The sequence below is a fragment of the Manis pentadactyla genome, chromosome 13, assembly GCF_030020395.1.
Source record: "Manis pentadactyla isolate mManPen7 chromosome 13, mManPen7.hap1, whole genome shotgun sequence".
Taxonomy (NCBI): domain Eukaryota; kingdom Metazoa; phylum Chordata; class Mammalia; order Pholidota; family Manidae; genus Manis; species Manis pentadactyla.
In genome coordinates, this window is record NC_080031.1 from 1,346,854 (window position 1) to 1,367,282 (window position 20,429).

The window sequence follows — 20,429 nt, forward strand, 5'->3', positions numbered from 1 at the left end:
GAATTAGATCATTTTACTCTTGAACTCCCAGGAAGACGAGGCATCTGCAGAAATGTAGGTTTCTTGTCTCATTTCTTACATTTGGCATATTCGGATTTCCCATTGTGTGCATACACCATGGGACTGACAGATGGGCAGATGGCTGGAGAAGGATGGGGTGTGCAGGTTCCCCAGAATCACGAGGCAAGGCTGTTGTTGCTGGAATGTCCACTAGCCAGGCCCTTGCTTCCATTTTAGACACACCAAAAACGTTGTCGGGGGGACTTTGCTGTCCCTGCCCCAATCCTGGCACATAGTCTAGGCTGCTTGGCGCACGCCGAGCCCCATTTCCCGCTCTGGACACACCCAGGGTCCATGGCACTCTCTGGAGCCTCCCCCACCAGCTGGTACCTAAAGTGAGTTAGGCGTTGGCACAGAGAGGACGTGAGACTGGTCACAGACACGCAAGGGCCTGGCCTGCCAGCCCTCGCCCTGCCCCGGGCTCTCACGTGCTCCTTCCCTCCTGGCAGACTCTGGACGGGCACATGGTGGTGCGGAGCCACGCGCGTGTGTCGTCCCTGACCCTGAAGAGCATCCAGTACACGGACGCCGGAGAGTACACCTGCATGGCCAGCAATGCCGTGGGCCAGGACTCCCGGGCCCTGTACTTAGAAGTGCAATGTGAGGGGTGGCTGCTCGCGGGGGCGGGGGCCTGCGGTGGGGGGCAGGGAGGGGAGGGAGGGGCAGGTGGGGGGAGGGAGAGGAAGATGGAGGGGGAGGGAGGGGAAGGTGGGGCAGGTGGGGGGAGAGGGGGGCTGTGCAGGTTGGGGGAGGGAGGGGCAGGTGGGGGGAAGAAGGGAAGGAGGGGCTGTGCAGGTTGGGGGAGGGAGGGGCAGCTGGGGGGAGGGAGAGGGGAGGAAGGGGATGTGCAGGTTGGGGGAGGGAGGGGCAGGTGGGGGGAAGAAGGGAAGGAGGGGCTGTGCAGGTTGGGGGAGGGAGGGGCTGTGCAGGTGAGGGGAGAGAGGGGCAGAAGGGGGGAGGGAGGGGGAGGGAGGGGCAGGTGGGGGGAGGGAGGGACAGGTGGGGGAAGGGAGAGGAAGATGGGGGAGGGAGGGGAGGGAGGGGTGGGGGGGAGAGGGGAGGGAGGGGTCGTGCAGGTAGGGGGAGAGGGAAATAGCCCCCAGGACCTGACTGTGCCCCGTGAGCCCTATGCAGCCCCCTGTGGCTCCTGACCCTAAGCCGTTTCAGAGCCATGTCCCAGTTAGCTCTGCTGTCCTCAGGCTCCTTACAAGCCTGCATGTGTGGCAGGCTCCCCACTCTGCTCACACGACCACTGAAATGGCCAGACCCCTGCTACACCCAGGCATGGGCTCTGCTTCGTGGCCGGGAGGCAGGGCGCGGGGCTCCCCCGTGGGTGCACTGTCCCTGACAGGCACTACCATTCATTGCAGATGCCCCCAAGCTGCAGGGCCCCGTGGCTGTGTACACTTGGGAGGGGAACCAGGTGAACATCACCTGCGAGGTGTTTGCCTACCCCAGTGCCACAATTTCATGGTTCCGAGATGGTCAGCTGCTGCCAAGCTCCAACTACAGCAACATCAAGATCTACAACACCCAGTCTGCCAGCTCCCTGGAGGTGAGCGGGCAGGGGCACAGACGGGCAGGGTGGAGAAGGCGCAGTGCGAGCGTGGACAGGCCCCTGGAAGCAGCTGCCGCCCTCCCTCTGGCCTCTCTGGCACGTCCTGATCAGTGGGGCCGTTGGCTGGAGGAGAAACCGCTCAGGCCGGCCGCCTGTCTCTCTGAGGCCAGGTCAGGGCCGGGAGGCAGGGCACCCTCTCCACTATGAGAAATGGCAGAAAAGCCCTTCTGCCCTTTTTCTCTCTGGTCTGAGATGGGCTGGAGCTAATGAGTCATGCCTTACTGGTTCTGTTCTTTACTGATTCAATCCAATAAACGAGGACCCAAGTCACCAGCCACTGCAGGGGGTGCTTGTGGCCCAAGGGCTCCTTCTTCCTGCAGGTGACCCCAGACTCCGAGAGTGATTTCGGGAACTATAACTGCACCGCGGTGAACCGCGTCGGGCAGGAGTCTCTGGAATTCATCCTCGTCCAAGCAGGTGAGCACCCCTGTGGCCGGCTCTGTGCCCTTTGGTGATGCCGAGAGGGCGCAGGGAGGTAGGGCCAGGAAGCAGGGCCCACGGAGGCCCGAGGGTGTGGGCACAGGGCGCGTCAGGACAGAATCATGCGGTGAGGAGGGCTGGGAGGGCAGGAGGCGGGAGAAGGGTTCCCAGGAGTGAGAGGAAGCGTGAGACGTGTTCCACGGTTGAGGGTCATGTCTGAGGCCACGCTGGGCTCACCTGGGTCTCCATATGTGTCCCCCCGACAGACACTCCATCCTCACCGTCCATCGACCAGGTGGAGCCCTACTCGAGCACAGCGCAGGTGCAGTTTGATGAACCCGAGGCCACAGGCGGGGTGCCCATCCTCAAGTACAAGGCCGAGTGGAGAGCAGCAGGCGAGGAGGGGTGGCACTTCCGGTGGTTTGATGCCAAAGAAGGTGAGTTGGGAAGAGTCACCGTTGCCGTGATAGCGGTGGATCGCTTGCCGCAGAGCACGCGCTCAGCCCTGTTCACGTGCCCTGGCACCCTGACAGCACGCTGGCTGGGGTACCACAGCCTGCTCGCCAGGAGCCACCCCTGCTGTCAGTGCGCGTCCCTGCGCTGCCGCACCTGCACAGTCGCCCTCGTGTCAGGGCATCGTCAGTCTCACGGAGAGCCAGCAGCCTTCCTCCCCCTGGGGCACCAGAGCCTGGTTCCCACACCCTCCAGGACGGATGGGACCGTCTGAGCCAGCAGGTGGTGTGCTGGGGTTCTGAGGCCCGGCCGCCCCGACCCTGCACGTGCGGGCCAAGGCGCTCTGCCGTCACGGTCCAGTCCTGCTTGGTACAGGAAGGAGCTGCCCTGCGGCTGTTCCAAGAACCAAGTAATAGAGGGGCAGCCCTGCCAGGCTGCTGTTAACTCAGGCCTGGGCTGTGTTTCCACACTGAAGGTGTGCAGTGTGGTCCTTGCGTGACTACAGTTTGAAGATTCTGAGCCCAGTGCATGTTGCCCTGAGCACTGAGAGTGTGTGTGTCTGATTCCCCCTTTGAGTTTAATCAAATAACCCAGTACAGTGTGCTTTGCTTCTGTAGAATGTTTTAGTCCTGGTCTGGTATGTGGTAAACGCTGGAATCGAAAGTGGCTAGAACACGGTATCATAGGCACTCAGACACTTTCCAAGCCAGTTTACTGAGAGTTCCTTCCACCAGAAAGCTTTCCTCATTCCTTCTGCTTTGGGGGGCTCCAGGGGGTTTCCGCACAGTCAGGATTAGGTCTGGAGCAAAACAATCCCTAACTTCCTGCTGAAACCTCACGCCCACTTCGTGGCAGGCTGATCCCATGTTACAATCTGTCCAACAGGGTTTTGGGGTCTTTTTTAACATAAATTCATTACTTTTTAACGTGGTAAAATATATATAAGATAAAATGTATCGTTTTAACCATTTTGAAGTGCACAGATCAGTGGCATGAAGTGCATTCACGTTACAGTGCAGCCATCCCTGCCACCCATCTCCAGAGCTTTTTCATTATCCTAAGCCCAGTACCCATTAAACAGTCAATCCCCATTCCCGCCTCTCCGGCCCTGGTCACCTCCATTCCCCTTTCTGTCCCTGTCTAGCTGACTATTTTTAAGTCCTTCACTTAAGTGGGAACACACAGTGTTTATCCTTCTGTGACCAGCTCATTTCGCTGGTGTAATGTCCTCAAGCTCCGTCCATGGGCAGCTGCCCGAACCTTACTCCGTGTTAAAGCCGAGTGACGCTCCATTGTACATATAGGCCGCATTTCTCTTATCCATTCATGCACCAATGGACGCTTGGATTCCCACCTCTTAGCCATTGTGAGCAATGTGGGTGTGTGAATACCGGTTTCAGTTCTTTTGTGTGAATCGGAACTTTGCCCAGCAGTGGAATGGCGGGATCAAATGGCAGTTCTGTTTGATTTTCCGAGCCCTGCCGCGCACTTTCCCACAGTGGCCGCACCGTGTCACCAATAGGCGCTTCGTCCTGTGTGACCTCCACATTCTCCTTACAGCCAGCATGGAGGGCATCGTCACCATCATGGGCCTGAAGCCCGAGACGACGTATGCTGTACGACTGGCCGCCCTCAACGGCAAGGGGCTGGGAGAGATCAGCGCCGCCTCCGAGTTCAGGACGCAGCCAGTCCGTGAGTACAGCGGCCGCCCCGCCTCTTCCCTGCCCGCCCGCTGCTCCGGGGGTCCCAGGCTGGCCTGGTCCTTCATCCAGACGACAGTTTCTGTCTTACGGGTCCCCTGCCAGTTCTCTGGGCCTCGGTGACGGCTGGTACCCCGTCCCTTTATCCTCTTCCCCAAAGGACCTAGTGACACTGTCATGGCAGCCGGTCCAGCTCTTCAGACTAACAGCCAGGGAGGAAGACCACTGACACGCTGCTAAAGGGGCCGGGGAGAAACACAGCAGTGTGTGGTGGAGGGATGTGGGAGACCGCCTTCGGGACGCAGCTCACTGAAGGCTCTGGGTGCTCGGTGACCTGAAGCGAGAGGGTGCAAAGGCAGTGGCAGCTCACATAATTGGTGTGGTTTTTTGATACAGCAGAGACAGTAGGTTACAGGAAAACGGAGACTGTTATAGGACACGTGAGCAGGGGCGAAACTCCACAGCACAAGGGGAAAGGGCCTTCGGGGAGGCATCTGGCCCCTGCCTCCCCTCCCTCTCCAGCCTCGGGGCGCACGTCAGGGTCTGCCTCCCTCGGGGCCTCCTCCGTGAGCTCCTCCAGGATTCCGTCTCCGGCCGCCCCCACCAGCCCCTCCCCCCTTACACTGTGCCCGCTGTGTCTCCCCTCCCGCCCCATAAGTGGCCAGGCTCCGGGCGGCCTGCTCTCCCCCACCTCTCCTCAGCCCCGGGGCTGCCCCGGGGCCCTGTGTGCTCCTGGCGGTAGGAGGTGCCACAGAGCGGGGGCCCCTCAGTGGTCACGCTGCTCCCAGGCCCTCCCATTCCTGGAATTCCAAAGCTCCCCGGGGCTCTGTTTCTTGCACTTTGAAGGCAGGGGCTGGTCAGGCACTCCCCTCACCTCTCCCTGAACTAGGATGCCCATCTCAGTCTCCTTCTACAGAAATTGCTTCTTTCTGGGTTTGATGTCATTTGATAATTTAAGTTCCCAACTCCATGTGCTCTCCGGATCCTATTCATTTCTTTACATCTTGTTTTTTTCTCCGTGGGTCTGTCTCTTGCCCTTTCTTTTCGTCCGTTCCATCCGTGGGAAATGCAGATAGCCCTCCTCCACGTAAGTGCCTCCTCACACCCCACTACCTGTCTCTATAGTGTTAACACCTGCTAGTCCTAGTTCTTAATTTAGTTCGGCCCTTTTTGCCCCCTCGAGGCTGCAGTAGATGAGACCGTCGGGGCCTAACCACACTGACCATAGCCTAGCTGTGCGCCTGTTAACATCCCTAGGATACTCCAAGAGGCTAACCCTTGTCCTGTTCTAGAGCATGCGACTTTTGTGTCTTTTGAAATCGTGTCCATTTATTAGTGTCTGTGTGTGGTGATCCCCCTGTGGCAGCAGCGCTTGCCGAACTGCGCGTGGTGCAGGCCTCAGGTGGTCTCTGAGGAGCGTGCTGTCGCGCCACCTCGCCTCCGGCCAGGATGCAGAAAGTGACCAGAGTCTCACCAAGGGCTCCATCCCCGCACGGAAAAAGAAGCTACAGGGTCTTCACATTGGCTTTGAGGCGCTAGAACCGCGGAGCCCTCTCCCTTCCTCTCTGTCTGTCGGGCTGTAGCTGGAGGGCTGCCTGGGGAAGCCCAGGAAGGCATCAGTGGTTGTCAGTGGCTCCAAGTCCTGGACACGTCCCGTGGGCAGCTGCTGGGGTTGCACCCCAGGCCCGGTCAACTCGGCCCTTTAACACGAGGTCACGTGCGGTGGCATCTCCATGTTCAGGAACAACTGACCATCCCTTGGTGGCCCTGTGGGGGTGACTCTCCGTGGGCCACACGCAGAGGCAGGTGACAGGAGGAGCCCGCACCCCTGCGGCCGGCTCTCCCGGGTGGGGCTCACAGTGGCCGAGGGAGGTGTTACCCAGAGACACGTGGGAGAAGAGGTCCCAGAAAGCTCACCCGGTTCATCCGGGGCTCCCTGCCCCCGGAAGGCACTCAGGCAAGCTTAGCTTTTCCGAGTTCATTCAGAAAGGCTGCGGCAGGAATGGGAACAAGGAGGCACAGGGTGGGCGCCTCCAAGTCGGAGCAGGAGCCAAACACCATCCCAGCCGAGGTCCCTGAGCAGTCGGGCTGTGGGAGGAGGCGGAATGGCTGGGGCTGCCAGGCAGCACCCATGGCTGCCTGCTCTGGGCGGCTCCTCCCTGAGTGAGTTCAGAAAGGGCAGCTCACATGAGAGCACCTGCCTCCTGGTTCCTTAATCCGAGCCTTCAGCAGCTGCCCTTGGGTTTTATCAGAAAGTGAATGCTGAGTGACATTGCAGACAGGGGCTGGGAAGAGGCCTCTTTGAGTTTTTGACCAGCAACGGGGTGTGACTGCTGAATCACCGGTCAACAAGAAGCCAGGGAGTACTAGGTCTTGGACCTCAAAGGTCATTAAGTAGTTTTTATTCACTGCCAGCTCAGCCCTTGTAAAGGTGAGAAGTTCTGTAGCAGCTGCTATTTTGTGAAGGTCAATGTGTAATTTTTTAAAAAACGGAGACCTTTAGGCCATGTTGTGTATTGTCTGCTGGTACAAAAACGGATCATTGACCAAGAAGAGTCCAAGAAGGCTTTGGAGAATGATGGGGCCAGCCCTGCTTCCCGGGAGACCGTGGATGATGGAGCCACAGTCTTTGCCACTGGCACAGAATGTCAGTTTTCTCAACCATCTGATAAAGTCATGGTTTAAAGAATTTGAAAAGCAAATTTCTTTTGGGTAAGGGGCACTGTGGCAGACTTAAGAGTTGAGGGCCTTTTGAAGAGCTTGAGCCGCACAGGAGGGAGGTCGCATGCTGGAGGAAATGCGAGGCCATTTCACTCTCCCTGACGCTGGTTCGTGTGACCTTCCCCTTGCACCCCCCGTGGCCTCCCAGAGTCCCCACAGTGAGGGCCCAGCCTGAGGGGCATCCTGTCGCTCCCAGACCCATCCTGGAAAAGGACAATTGGAAGGATGCCTCCCTCATTCATGCTGTGTGGCAAAACCTGCTGACTGATGCCAGGAAGTGATGACAGGTTTAGGAAGGACCTTCTCGGAGTTCCCATTCCTGCTTCTTCAGAAGCCACTTGGGGAGACACAGTCAGCCATCACTTCAGGTGTGCTTACCCCGAACGCTGGCTTCTGCCACTGGCTCGTCTTGCCATGGACAGTGCTACCCCTCCTGTGATGTTGGGGTGCAGGTGCACAGCCTGCCCCCGTGTCACAGGGCATCCTCACCCCAAAGGGGAGAAGCACAGGATGGAGCTGGTAAGCTGGACAGAGTCCTTGCTGCCAGGGCCCCGGGTCAGGGAGATCAGGCGTGAGCCAGTGCGTTCCCCACTGCTCCTCTCCTGAAATTCGCTGAGATGGTCAGTTACGGTGTTGCCTCCTCGGTTCCCTGATGACTTCTCCACACTCGGGGGCACGACTGTCAGACAGGAGTGAGCAGGAGAAACCCGCCAACACCGCGCTCACCTCAAGGACTCCTGCCTCTGAGCTGCCTGGTTAGGAAGCATGGCTCACCTGTCGGAAGGTCTTTGTGAGCAGTTCATAAACGCGTGTGACAGTGAACAGTGCGGCTGCAAACAGACCTCCGACCTGGGAAAACACCCGTTTTGTGTATTTTTAGCTGTCAGGATGCTCCTGGGGGGGCCGCTCACACCTCTGCTTGCCCTGATAGGCTGCTTGCCTATCAGCTGCTGTTGCTCTAAAGAAGCGAGGGGACAATTTGTGAATCTTTTCCTCCATGACTGAGCCACATACCTTCAGAATTTCCTTGCCTGAATGTTACCTCTTAATTTGCTTTTATACCATGAAGCAAAGTAGATGACTTCTTTCAGGGTACGAAGACCCGAAATGAGTCTCTGCTTTTTAGAAGAAGCTCCTTGAGTTGGCTGCAGTCACATTTCACCCCCAGATGTCACATCACAAGTACAAGTTGAATGCATTCTAATGTACTGTCGTTAAACCACATAAAACTCCATCCCTCTGCCAGAATAATGTGGACAATTGGGCAAACAATTCAAGCCAAAAAACAGAAGTGCTCACCTGGCTTGACCAGACCCTGAAGCACGCAGTCGGTAGCCTCTCGCTCTCATCCCAGGGACGTGCCACTTGCAGTTTGGAGAAGCGCCCTCGCCTGCGAGGTCAGGGCAGTGTTGGAGATACGATGGCGGTGAAGCTTGTCCAAGTTCTCACCCAGCTCTCAAAGGGAACTTTGTCTTGTGATTGTTCCCGGGACTACTTCTGAATATTTTCCAGTGGAAAACGGAAGATCGTTCAGTGTCCGAATGTCTCAGATGCACCATCGCTAATGGTTCTCCATGCGGACTTGGGTAGTGTTGTCTGGTCTGTCCGGCCTCTTTAACACCCCATTTCCCTGGGAGAATGGACACAATGCTCACAATATTTGCCCTGCTATCCACACACGGCAGCATCCGGAGGACCACTTCTGTGGGGTTGTGGAGGGTACCGGGGTCATGGTGCCATCACATGCCAAACAGTCCTGAGCCTCAGCCGGCAGTAATGCCAGGATGGCTGCTTCTGTGTCTCTGGGGCATTGACATCAGAGAGTGCGGCACACAGCCTCTGCTCAACGTGCTAAAGTGAAGATGTGCCTGCATGTAAATACACAGAGGGAGACAGTGTGAAGAGCCAGTCATCTCCCGCTCACCGTGAGCCGAGGTCCAGGGCCCCTCTCCTCCCGCCGTCCCATGTGGGGGCAGCTGGCCCTGCCAGATTAGTGCTTCGTTTCCAGGCAGGGTTGGTGGCCCCTGCAGCTGTTCCCAGCCCAGCCCCTCGGCTGAAGCACAGGGCGTGGCCAGCACACAGGCTGCCGGTTTGAAGCAGAGCCCTGCTCCGTGCTGGTCCACAGGCCACCTGTTCCCCTTCACTCACTCAGCTTCTCCCGCTGACACCCCGGGCTGATTCCTCCGTTTGTCCTTTCGGTCTCCGTGTGCCCTGATCGTCTCCCTTTTTTCTCACCTTCATTTCTCTTTCCCCAGCGGCTCCTGTTAGTTCTGCCACCCCTGTCCCCTTGTCTCATCCGGACAGTGAGTACCGTTTCCTCCATCCATCTCTGCAGGTTGCTCTCCGCCAGCCACAGGGCGTGTGCCTACTGGTTTCTTCTTCCCCAGCTGATAGTTCAGCTCTGTGGACAGAAAGCAGCACCAGGTTTTGGAGAAGCCAGTGAGAGGAGAAGTAGGCCCAGGGCCTCCCAGATTCGAGGGAGGCAGCACTGCCCCCAAAGGAGGCAAGCGAATACCGTCAGTCTGGGCAGAGGACCTGGAGGCCAGCTTTCCAAGGCCCTTGCCTCAGGCCAGCCCTGTCCTGGTGCACTGATATTTGGAGAAGCCAAAGGAATTTGCCAAGAAAAATTTCTGTTCTGCAGGGTCATAAGAAATGCACCAGAATGTTGTGTTTCTGCCCTTTGTTTTAACTGGGACAGTTGGGTTCAGACTGAAACTGGATAGTGAGACCATACATAGCTTTGGCTTTCTCCATAAATGCATACATTCCTCATAAATATTTGTGAGCAAATAAACTGTGTCTGGCAGATGTGCCTGGCAGTAGGTGCTTAGTGAAATGATTTAACTCTTCTCAGGAAAGCCTCGTTTTCCTCCTCTGTAAAGTACGATGGGGAAGTCGCCTTCTGCCCAAAAACCCAGACCCACATTAGGGTGCTCGTCAAGCCACACTGCCCACCCCCAACAGTGCCATGCAGCCGGGCGCAGACATGCTCGCCGGCCTCAGGCTTTGTCACTGAGACCCACTCTGCGGTCTGACTTCACATGGCCGCCTCATCCTCGGGAGCAGAGCGCGCCGACCTGCTGCCGGGGATTCTGAACCTGGCGCTCCGGGGGAAAGAGCAGAGCAAGACGGCAGCTGAGTGGGCCCCTGTGTCGCGCTGACGCGCACTCCAGGGAGCATGCGGGGCAGCAGGGCTGGACTCTGCCTGGTACGTCAGAGGCCCCTGCCCACCGGGCACGGCCTCAGGCAGCGGCTATAGCCCCGCGCTCAGATGCCTGCGGTGGCACCTGCTTGACTTAGGAACAGGCCTGCCACCCCCACGGGGCACTCCCCAGGCCGTGTACTGCGAGAGCAGGAACTCAGGCGTGGGAACCAGACACGGCCCCGGGCTCGTCCTGGCTCCGTCAGCGTGAACGGATCGCTCAGCCGCCCGAACCTCAGGTCTCTTACCTCGTGAATGATGGATCAGTTCTGCCTACCTTTTCATGAAATCTAGGATTAGGTTCATAGAACACAAAACAGTGCCTGTCACATGATAGCTGAAATTTGTAGTAATGAATGCAGGTTATATTATTTCTTGCTTCATGAGAGTAATTTGTCAGCAAAGACTCATAATCTTTTTAAAATATCTGTATTCATATTGATAAATCAGGGAAGAAATTAAGAAAATACTCCTTTACCATTTCTTTCTTTTCCTTATATAAAATGCCTTAAAAAATAGACACACACACATATCTGTATATATGTTTACTCATGAATTTATCTCCATTCTCGCCTCACCTATCTGTGCCATTTCTGTCCTTCATGTTTCCATAGCAACCTGGCCTCTTCCTGCCCTCACGACCACAGAGCCACCCAGTGAGTACAGAGTTGTCTGCTGGCGGCCAGATTGCTGCTTGTTGGGGTCTGGCTTCCAGCCACAGCATCCCCTGGTTTCCCCTTGTCCTAAAAGCAACAGCTGTGAGTGCATGGAGGTCCCCTGGCCCCACGTGGTGCCCTAAGCATGCAGTCTGCTTGGCCAAAAGAGCAGGCTGATGATTTGAAGGATCTTCTGTGCGTGAGGACAGATGTGCCCTCTGGTTAAAAACAGAAAGAGATCAGAGAAACTGAGACACAGGGAGAGCACTTCCTCCCAGCTGTTGTCCCCCCTCTGGAGCGTGTGTGCGCCCACATGGACACAGGAGCGGTGGGAAGGCTAGCAAGGAAAGGAACAGAAGGACACGGCTATGCAGGGAGGGGTAGACGGACACGCTCCGAAGGGAGGGGCTGCTGCTTGCTGCCGGCAGGCCTGCCTTTGTCTGGCGCAGAGTTGGGAGGCCTGAGCTGCAGGCACTCTGAAGGGGAGGCACTGTGTCCCAGCCCCAGCCTCCCCTCCATGCCAGAAAATGATAGCCAGGAAAAGCATAAGCAGGCTCCCTCAGTTTTGTGTGCTGAGAATCCCAGTGAAAATTCTGGAATCCATCTCCTGCTGATAGAGTCTGGGCCAGACCAAATCATCTTTTCCATTGTGGAAAACATTACACTTCATCACGACCCTACCATGTTCCAAGCTAGTCCCTAATGAAGTGAGCTTGTGTGTTAGGCCTTAAACCCCCGACCGGTCAGCCGGAGCATGTGTGTGTGTGTCACAGCTGTGTGGGAACTGCAGATTTTATGGCATTTTTGAGTGCACCAAAAATGGCATGCACCCCACCAAGCAGCGCTCAGAGCAATGGAGCCTGCAGAACACGGGTTTGCAAAGCTCAGCTCCTGCTCTGCTCCTGGGGCCAGGGCTTCTGGTGCATAATTGAGGAGAGAAGAAAAGACTTGCCTGGTTCTGCGTGTTGCATGAAATGGTTCTTTTTTCTGCTGCAAACACAGAAAAGGGCCTGCTTGCTTGGTTTTCTCTGTGTGTGGGTCTGCGGTGAATTTTAATTTCTGGTGCTTTTGAGGTTTCGTTTTGTCAGCAGAGCTGAGTGGGTGACAATGAACTCTGCTCGCATGGGTGCGATTCAGATGATGCTGTTTGCGTTTGGAAAGGGACACAACCAGCAGCGCCCTTTCTCCTCAGGGCGCTCTGTCCTTCCCTCCTGCTCGGGGCGGCATGCACCCGGGCACAGGAGGCTGCAGGATGTGTCTGCAGGGCATGTGCTGTGTGAGTGTGTCTCATGGCAGAGCGCGGCCCTGCATCCAGAGGTTTCCCTAAGGAGAAATTAGGTGTTTCTCTCCGACGTGTATTTAATTTTAAATATCAGACGTGTCTGCCCACGGATAAGACGTTCAGTGGTGGCATCCAAAGAGACGGAAGTTTGAGTCTTTTTTATTTTGAACCACTTGACAGCTGACCCCAATTGTAGGCCCAGAGGGATGAAGGGTGGGCAGTCACGGTTGGGCAGCAGCCTGTACTTAGCATAGACATATTCCTCAACAGTGAGACAAAATGTGGCACATGTGAAAGGCAGTGGAACTAATAACAGAGGAGCCGGGACACGCAGACATCCACGACCATCAGTCAGGCAGTAGGATTGAAAATACTCTCTCTTCTTTTTGCTAGAGTTGGGGGGCAGTGGTGAAGGGGGGGGTGTGGTGTAAAATCATGAATGAATGAAGGTGTCCTAAGTAAAATCAGAGGAGAAATTGCCCATCGTATGTGATCCCCGTGGGGCACCCTCGGTCGGAATGTGCCAGAACCCGAGCCATGTCCGAGAGGCACGCGTTCTCTCAGCTCACAGTGGACAGGCGTGCACGACTTGGCTAAAGTGTTTCTCTTGAGTTGTTTTTGAACAGTGGTGAGCTCTGGGCAGAGAGCTAGCCCTACCCCCTTCTTTGCCCTTCCTGCTTAGCTTCAGCTGAGAATAGCAAGAACTTCCCTGGCCTGTGAAAATCAAGGTGGGAAAACAAAGATGCCTGTGGACAAGGTGCAGCCGTTCAGTAGCACACGGGGACACAGAACAGCGTAGGACAGAGAGGGACGCAGACAGACCCAAACAAGGAAACTGTTTTCTGCTGTAAAAATCAAACTCCTGTGTTATCGATGCAGCTATACAGCTAAAGAAATAGGTGGACCCACACATGCCCCCTTGTTTAATGTCAGAGAGCCAGAGGGTCGGTTTCTCACGTTTAGGGGGGGCAGAACCATTGACTCAACCCCAGAAGGAAACCCATTTCCGGTTCTGCTCTGGCCTCTTCCTTCATGTGTGTCTCATCGGGGGACTCCCATCAGGGCCTCTGGGGTCCTGGGTGGGGCTGTGCAGAGAAGGGAGGGAGGGTCCCCAGGCCCCCACCCGCCTGCACCCACCAGACCTCACTCAGGCCCTGCCCTCCTCTCTCCTCATTGCCGCGGAGGAAACATGAAACAACTTTTCCTGATATAATGTAGTATTTTGTTCTTACAGGGCACACGGTCCATGCCTTAAAATCCTGGGGCTTTTCCTTCATAACCACCGTTCCATTTCCGCACCTTGTTTCCCAAGGATCTGGAGACATTTCTGGGATCTGTGGATAATGGCCCGCTTTCTCCTTTTCCTCCAGCCATCCGCCGGGTCGCCTGTGACGGGTCCTGACCGAAGCCTCTCCCCGTTTCAGAGCCGGTGCACCTCCCCCCGGGTGGTGCTGCAGCTAATGCCCGCTGGGGTGGTTAACCAAACGCTCTGTATGATTTTTATTATTCTCCTTCTTCCGGGTGATTTTACTGTCTTCCCAATGTTTCCTATATATGCTGCTAATTTAATTTGATTTCTCCTTTTATTTAGTCTGTGATTTTGTTGTTGGTTTTTCTCCCTGCCCATTGTTTACATCAGTTTTTAATTTTTTTGTATTTTCCATGTGACCTCCACTTTCCTTTCAACCAATCATGTGCGTGCGTATCATGTGACTCTGTCATGTGGCTTGCATGGTGCTGATGATGTCGTCCACGCTGGTGAACAGAAGGTAAAACTCTTTGTTCTGATTAGTGACGTAAATCTGGGACACAGCCTGGCAGCTGGGCCCATGCATTCCCTCCTGTCTTAGGTTTCCTAAGTGAAGCCATTTGAGAGATTGCCTCTTGTTCTCGATTCACACCTAGAGTTCACCATTCTTTGCAGCCTTGACATGGCGATTTGATACCATAACATCGGTTTACTATTTTGATTCAAGAAATGTGGCCGTGCAAACTGCTGTCTACAGGATACCACTTAACCACGGCACAGTTTGCAAACTTAAATTTTTACCAATAGTTCATAAAAATTATTTCCCAGAAAGCAGTTTCGTAAATCAGCTTTATAGCACTGTTGTTTAACATCATGCAGTAGTTCTGAAAAATCACTGTTGCTCTAAAATGAGTCAATTCTGTGAAAATGTGAAAACATATCTGTTTATAACATTGAAACACTACAGAGAGAAATGTATCAATTGTAAAGGTTGTATTTGCTCAGAGCCAGTGAGAGTGCTTCATAGTTTTTATGCAAATGAGAGATTTAAGAATTTGGAATTAGAGCAGCTTGGCTGAAATTTGCTGAGGAGTCACTTTTCAAGAGTGACTCTCCTCCGAGCAGGGGGAGAAAAATCATAGCAAAAATCACTTGGGAGTTACTGTGACTGGAGATCTTCGCGTCATCAAGAAGCCCATGACTGACCCTTGCAGCAAAAGAAATAAAACTATAGCTTAATTAAGTGCCAGGCAGTGACAAAATGATGAGTTAATGTTGTGACTGTCACGACCTTGTGAAAGCATTTCTCATTTTGCCTAAAGAGGAAAGGAAGCCTCTCTGCTCACAGCTCCCCCAGTAAAATCAGACACCTGTCCGAACCCCCCGAGGGTCACACACGTTCTGCCCTCGTCTGACTGACAAGGTTTACCTCAAATCTCAGCCTGAGGCGAGGGTGGCCGCTGACGCACACCAGAGGCCGACTGACACACACCAGGGCACCTGGGCGTGCGGGGCCGCCGTGCTCCCTCCTGGCTCCGACCGCTGGTTGGGCGACATCCACGCCAGCAGGACGCCCGCAGCACATCGTGCATGTCCTGTCCCTGGTCTGTCCTCCGTTGCCTGCTCCCCCGTGTGTGCCTCGTGTCTGCTCCCTGTCTCCGCCGCCCCCCTTGACCCCTCTAAGGACTTCGTCTTTCTGGTCTGGCCCCCATGCCCCTCGGAGTCCCACTGACAACCAGCCTCCTGGGCAGATGGGTTGGAGTCACCCCGTTTCCAGAAAGGAGATGTTTGTACATTGTCAGGCGTAGAGGAGGAACGTCCAGAGCAGAGAAACGTGAGATGTGCTGATAGCTTGAGCTGACCTTTAGAAGTATCCTAATCTCGAGTCTCAGGGCAGAGAATCTAAGGCAGGAGCCTAAGATCTTTGAAATCCCAAGTCTTGCCCCAAATACTGCGGTCCCAGCACTGCCCCAGGAGGACCCAGGCTCGCTCAGACCTGTGGTGGCTGCTAAGGCTGCTCCACTGGGACCGTCCTGCTGAAATCTTGAGTGTGAGCGGACATTGGGTTGAAAGCCACTGTTTGTCTTCCTTTTCAAAGCCGCTCGGGCCCTTTCCGTGCACTGCTGCGATTCAGAGGAAAGCAAAGCGTGGCATTCACGAGGGAGAGACTGATTCACTCCTCGGAAGAGAGATCTCAGACATTTTAAGCAAGGAAGAAACGTTTGCCGGTGGCTCTTGCAGGCGCCCTGGAGACTCACCTCGGCAGTGGTCCCGGCGGCCGGCAGAGTGCGGCCCATCCCGAGAATCGCCGGGAGCCGCGGAGGTCCTGAGCACGGCCGCCCCTTATCAGGACACATCGCGGGGCGGCAGACGCCCCCTCGCCATTCAGAAAGGGACAGGCAGAAGACCTGTCATTCAGATGAGCAGTCAGCAGCCAGAAATGGCCTTTTTAATAGTAGAATTTAAGGGACTAGGGGGTCAGAGCAAATGAAGTTTACAAGGGAGAGAAATGAAGCTCAGTCAGGGACCCCCACTGGGTCTCTCTGGGCATTAGCGAGCTGAGCCGGGTTCCGGGAGATCTGGATGAGCAGGGGGTCTGTGTCCCTTTCTCCCACCTCCCGGCCCACAGACCCTGCCTGGGACGCACTTACACCCACGCTCCCTCGGTTCTGGGCCACGCTGCTTACGAGTCAGCAGAGGAAGGCGGTGAGCTCTGCCCCCAGGACTCACGATGGGGAGGTTGGGGCACCTGCCCCAAGAGTGCAGGAGGGTTTGCTGTGACAAGCAAAGCACCCTCAGTGCCAAAGTTAACTTCCAGTGTCAGGTCAGGGCCCCAGCACAGGGTCAGCTTCCTCCTGTGGCTCTGCCCACTCCCCAGAGGCTGTGTGAGGGGGACCCCCACCCACCTGCATGCGTGTGGTGAGCCCCCGTCAGCGTGCTGCACGACTGAGCATGGATCCTCCCGCCTGTTCATGATGACCTTTTTTCCTTAGCTACTGACACTGACTCGTACTAGGACATGCTGATTCTGAGAAACTAAACTCCTTAACACCCACTCTTCCTTCTTAGATTGGAAACATCACTAACCACCCTTCCACTCCTGCCTTTATCTTTTACAGCTGTGTGTCTGGATTGCCACGGTCTCTGGTGGGTCGACCTAGGCTTGTGAGCAGGGGCTCTGCTCTAGTCGCCCTTTTGGGAGGACCCCCTGCACAGGTGTGCACCGGTGATGTGCACCAGCTGCACCCGTGGGCAGGGGCCTGTTTCCCCAGGGTTTGCCAGAACCAGGGCTGAAACCTCCCAGGTGCTTCGTATTTCTTCAGAAGTCATCTGACCTCCATGGCGTAGTGTTGAAGTTGTGCACAGGCCTCCCCACCCCCCACCTGTGGCCTCAGAGGCCAGAGCCCAGTGTCAGCAGGAATCATTTCTGCCATAACCTCCTCAGCGTGGATCAGCCCCAGAACCACAGGACTTACCTTCAGGTCATATTTTCTTCTTAGGATAATGAAACAGAGGTAATTGATCAATTAATCTGTTGGTGTTCTCATGACACCCACAAGAAGGGAATTGGTATTTTTGTGGCTCGGACTGTCAGCGTTCATTTGTGACCTTTTAATTTGCACTCCACCTGCCATCTGCCCCCACCACCCGCACCCCCAGCATACACACTGGCATTCATAATCCCTGCGGGAACGGGTGCAAGCAGGCTGGGTGGAGCGGATGTCCCTCAGCTTGGCCAGGGGGAGCCAAGCGCCCCCCCTTCGAGGGCTGGGGACTGGCCGTGCGCATGCCCACCCGTTCCGTGTCCCAGCACTGCCTGAAGCCGGGCACGGGCATGTCAGCATCGGGTCCCACTAGTGTAATCAGATCTTTAACAGTTAAGAGAGAAGAGCTCAAGAGAAAAAGAACACTTAACTCCCAAGGCCTCATTTGGAGAATCGATGCTTAAGACAAATCTCTGCCCGTCCCTACACTGCTGGCTCCTCTCTGACACTGTCAGAAAGCCACCTCACACCCCAGAACACCCAGAACCTTGTCAAAGGGGGCGTTGGGAGCGTTTGGGGGTCTGACAGTGTTTGCAGCATAGATCACATTAGATTCATTTGCTTGACGTCTGGGTGAATAGCTTGGTCTCAGCAGAGTGAGTGGTCTGATCACTGAATCCTGATGCCCTTAGGGAATGTGCTGACCACTAAGGACCATGAGACTTCTGACCTCTTGATTAATTGTGAATCTCCCTGAGTTGGGGAAATCCCACAGGCTTCGTATTTAAGCAGCTAAATCATACCTTTTGGACTTTTCAAAACAAGTAACAAAAAGGCATATACAAGTTTCAAATTGCTTTATAAACAGGATTTTTAGTGCCAGATAATTTTATCTGATAGAAAAAGTAAAACATTCTAGTGCAGGACCTACATCCACCCTGAGTTTAGGTTCAGATGCCCCAAACTGTGCACTCCCCACGGGGAACCACGTGGGTGAAGAAGGAGCCCACCTCAGAATGCCTGCTGGCACCTCAGCGTCTCACTCGGAAGGTACAGCTCTCGGTATCTGGGCTTTTTTGAGTGAGAAGCAGAATGTCATTTTCCTTCTAAACTTCACAAACGCTGTCTGAGCGGCCATGGACTTTGTCATGGAATTCAGGTGCCCGGCGATGGTTTTCTGACCCCCAGAGCTTCTGCTGCAAGGGAAGGACATGAAGCTGACTTCAACTTTAGGGCACAGTCGACAAGAGTACAAAGGAGAATCTACAATGTGCAGGGCTGGAAGTGCGCGTTCCGGCTACGGCTCCTCCGGCCGGTCCCGCCTGTGGTGTTTCTGGCTCTGGTCTCTCCGGTGCGCCCTTTTCTCCTTGCGTGCCTGATTCGCATCCTTCTGGAAGACACCAGAACTGCCTAGTACCTCAGATCTGTTATTGGAAAGGTTCATTTTTAAAGTACTGCTGTTTTAGTCTTCACATAAAATATTTGGGGGAGGAGTGGGGAATTTGACTTGGGTTGAAGCTAAACTCAGAGGGTGTAATTAACCCCAGGGGTTTTCTTGGAGCAACGGGCCAATTGCTGCTGGATTGCAAACCAACATTTACAAATAATTACAATATTGGTTTTGCTGAAATCACCCGTAATGATCTCAGTCAGGGCTGCCATCTCAGCACAGAGGGCACACTGGGGCCCTCTAAATGATTTCCTCTCCCAATGCCGAGGCCCCCCTCCCCGGCTCCAGCCCCTCCTCCCTTGTCAGCCAGGGCTGGAGTCTTCTTTCGTCAGAGAGCTCAGAAAGCAGCTTCTTTACCCCGTTTCTAATCTTTAAAAAAAAAAAAAAACAGGTTGACAGTAAATATTTGAAGATGAGACAACTGATTAAGCAAATACTGCTCTCCCTGTACCTTCATGTGTTTGCATAGGCACGAGCCGGTCGGGGTCTCTGTGACGTCTTCAATACGTAGTTGAATATGATCTTCCTGCAGAAATACTGTCATAGGAGGACCTACATTTCTGTACAAGGGCCCCCATCATTTTTTAAAAGAATTAATCTTAAGCTTTTTTCACTTGGCAAACAAAACCCTGTCTTGTACATCTTTAAATTCCAGTGCCTGATAAACTACCTGGTACCTGGTAGGTACTCAATAAACATTTGTTGAGTAGGTCCTATTTAAAGCACTCTAAATGATACACCTGAATATCACACGATACAAAATGCTCTGAATTCTGTGAGAAAGTAACACACACGCATCAGAGTAACATGGTAGTTACTGAGATAAAATGATAGCTAAGTATAGTGTTCTGGCTTGGTAAATATTAGAGCTGTGTTCTACCTGTGGTACACTTCTTAGTCGTTTCTCTATGATTCTCTTTATTCTGAAACAAATCCAAACAGGAAAGTACTTTTCATCTGGGCTGTTGGTTTCTGCAGGGACTCCTTGGCAAGATTTTTCTTCATGTATCTTTGAAGAGACTTGGGGTTTCTTTTCACACATAAACTGCTTTGAGGTCACCTTTTAAAAATTGTAAAAGATAAAGGGACAGCTCTGTGCCTTAGAGATAAGAACTGCTGATGTTGGGTTCATCGCCCTGAAATCGGCGGGATACCCGTGTGTCGTGCTCTGCCTCATACAGCGTCCTGGGGACCGCCCGGGTCATGCTGGTCCACCGTGGTGCAGGGGTGTCACTGTGCCCCTGGGGTGCAGCCACAAGGGGCTCTGTGGGTGCCGCTCCAGCGTCCCAGGTTTAGGGATGTGCGGACCCCCTGGGCTCTGCTGCGGCCCCCGAGCATTCAGTTTGAGGGATGCCTCTCCAAGTGGACGTGGCTGAGTTCAGTGCCCTGCAGGGCCCACCCAGCCATGGAACGCACCCTGCTGCAATCTGTGGAAGTGATAAGGGAGGCGCAGCCAGAGCAGCCCTGGGGGATTGCCCTCCGTTTACCTTCCAGGTTGGCCTTGGGGGAGGCCTGGGTCCTTGCCTGGGAGGCAGGTTGGAAGGGCCAGTGGTGCCACCTCCTTCCCTCCTTCTTAAGGCAAATAGATCATCACAGTTGTGTTTGATTCTGACCACCAAAGGTGTAAGTGGCCCGTCTCCGTGCAGTGTAGTCCTACAATCATCCCACTGTCCCAGGGAGTTGGGGCCTCTCCAGAGCGTGAGGCTGGCCTGGGAAGTCCCAGCTCCTGGGATGAGCTGGGCACCCTAACCCGGTCAGAACAGACTGTAGAACTGCTGTGCCCCCTGATGCCATCTGTTCAGCGCTGGTAAAGCTGCACAGACATGCCCTGCCCCTAGCATATGCTCTACTTTGAGTCTTTTTTTAGCACTGGATATTTATACTGAATTAAGACATAATTGAATTTTTGTCCAAGACTTAAATTGGTTCCAAAGAATCTCAAAAGTATCCATGCCTTGATATTGTCTAAATCAAATTTCTGAGTATTTCCCACTGAAGAGTTGGGGTCAGTGGCTAGATAGTGCTGTGAAAACAGGACAAGTCTTTGCCTGAGGCCCATTTATCTTTTCACTCTTGTTTTTCTTTTTCCTTAATTACTGTTGAAAATACAAATTACAAGCACAACTTTTCCTA

The 20,429-nt window shown here is 54.4% G+C and overlaps 1 protein-coding gene across 26 annotated transcripts in view; it reads left to right on the forward strand.

The window, feature by feature from the left end:
• Positions 1-20,429, forward strand: part of NCAM1 (neural cell adhesion molecule 1) — a 276,433-nt gene that overhangs the window by 235,734 nt on the left and 20,270 nt on the right. For 10 of the 26 annotated variants that reach the window (XM_057490808.1, XM_057490817.1, XM_057490809.1 and 7 more), the window contains 5 exons: positions 510-660; positions 1,431-1,615; positions 1,999-2,095; positions 2,365-2,535; positions 4,112-4,243. In XM_057490808.1, the coding sequence (XP_057346791.1) occupies positions 510-660; positions 1,431-1,615; positions 1,999-2,095; positions 2,365-2,535; positions 4,112-4,243 (736 nt within the window). Of the gene's footprint in view, positions 1-509; positions 661-1,430; positions 1,616-1,998; positions 2,096-2,364; positions 2,536-4,111; positions 4,244-5,323; positions 5,339-9,227; positions 9,276-10,788; positions 10,831-20,429 lie in introns of all 26 variants that reach the window. The other 16 variants (XM_057490801.1, XM_057490813.1, XM_057490802.1 and 13 more) reach the window with 2 other exon arrangements.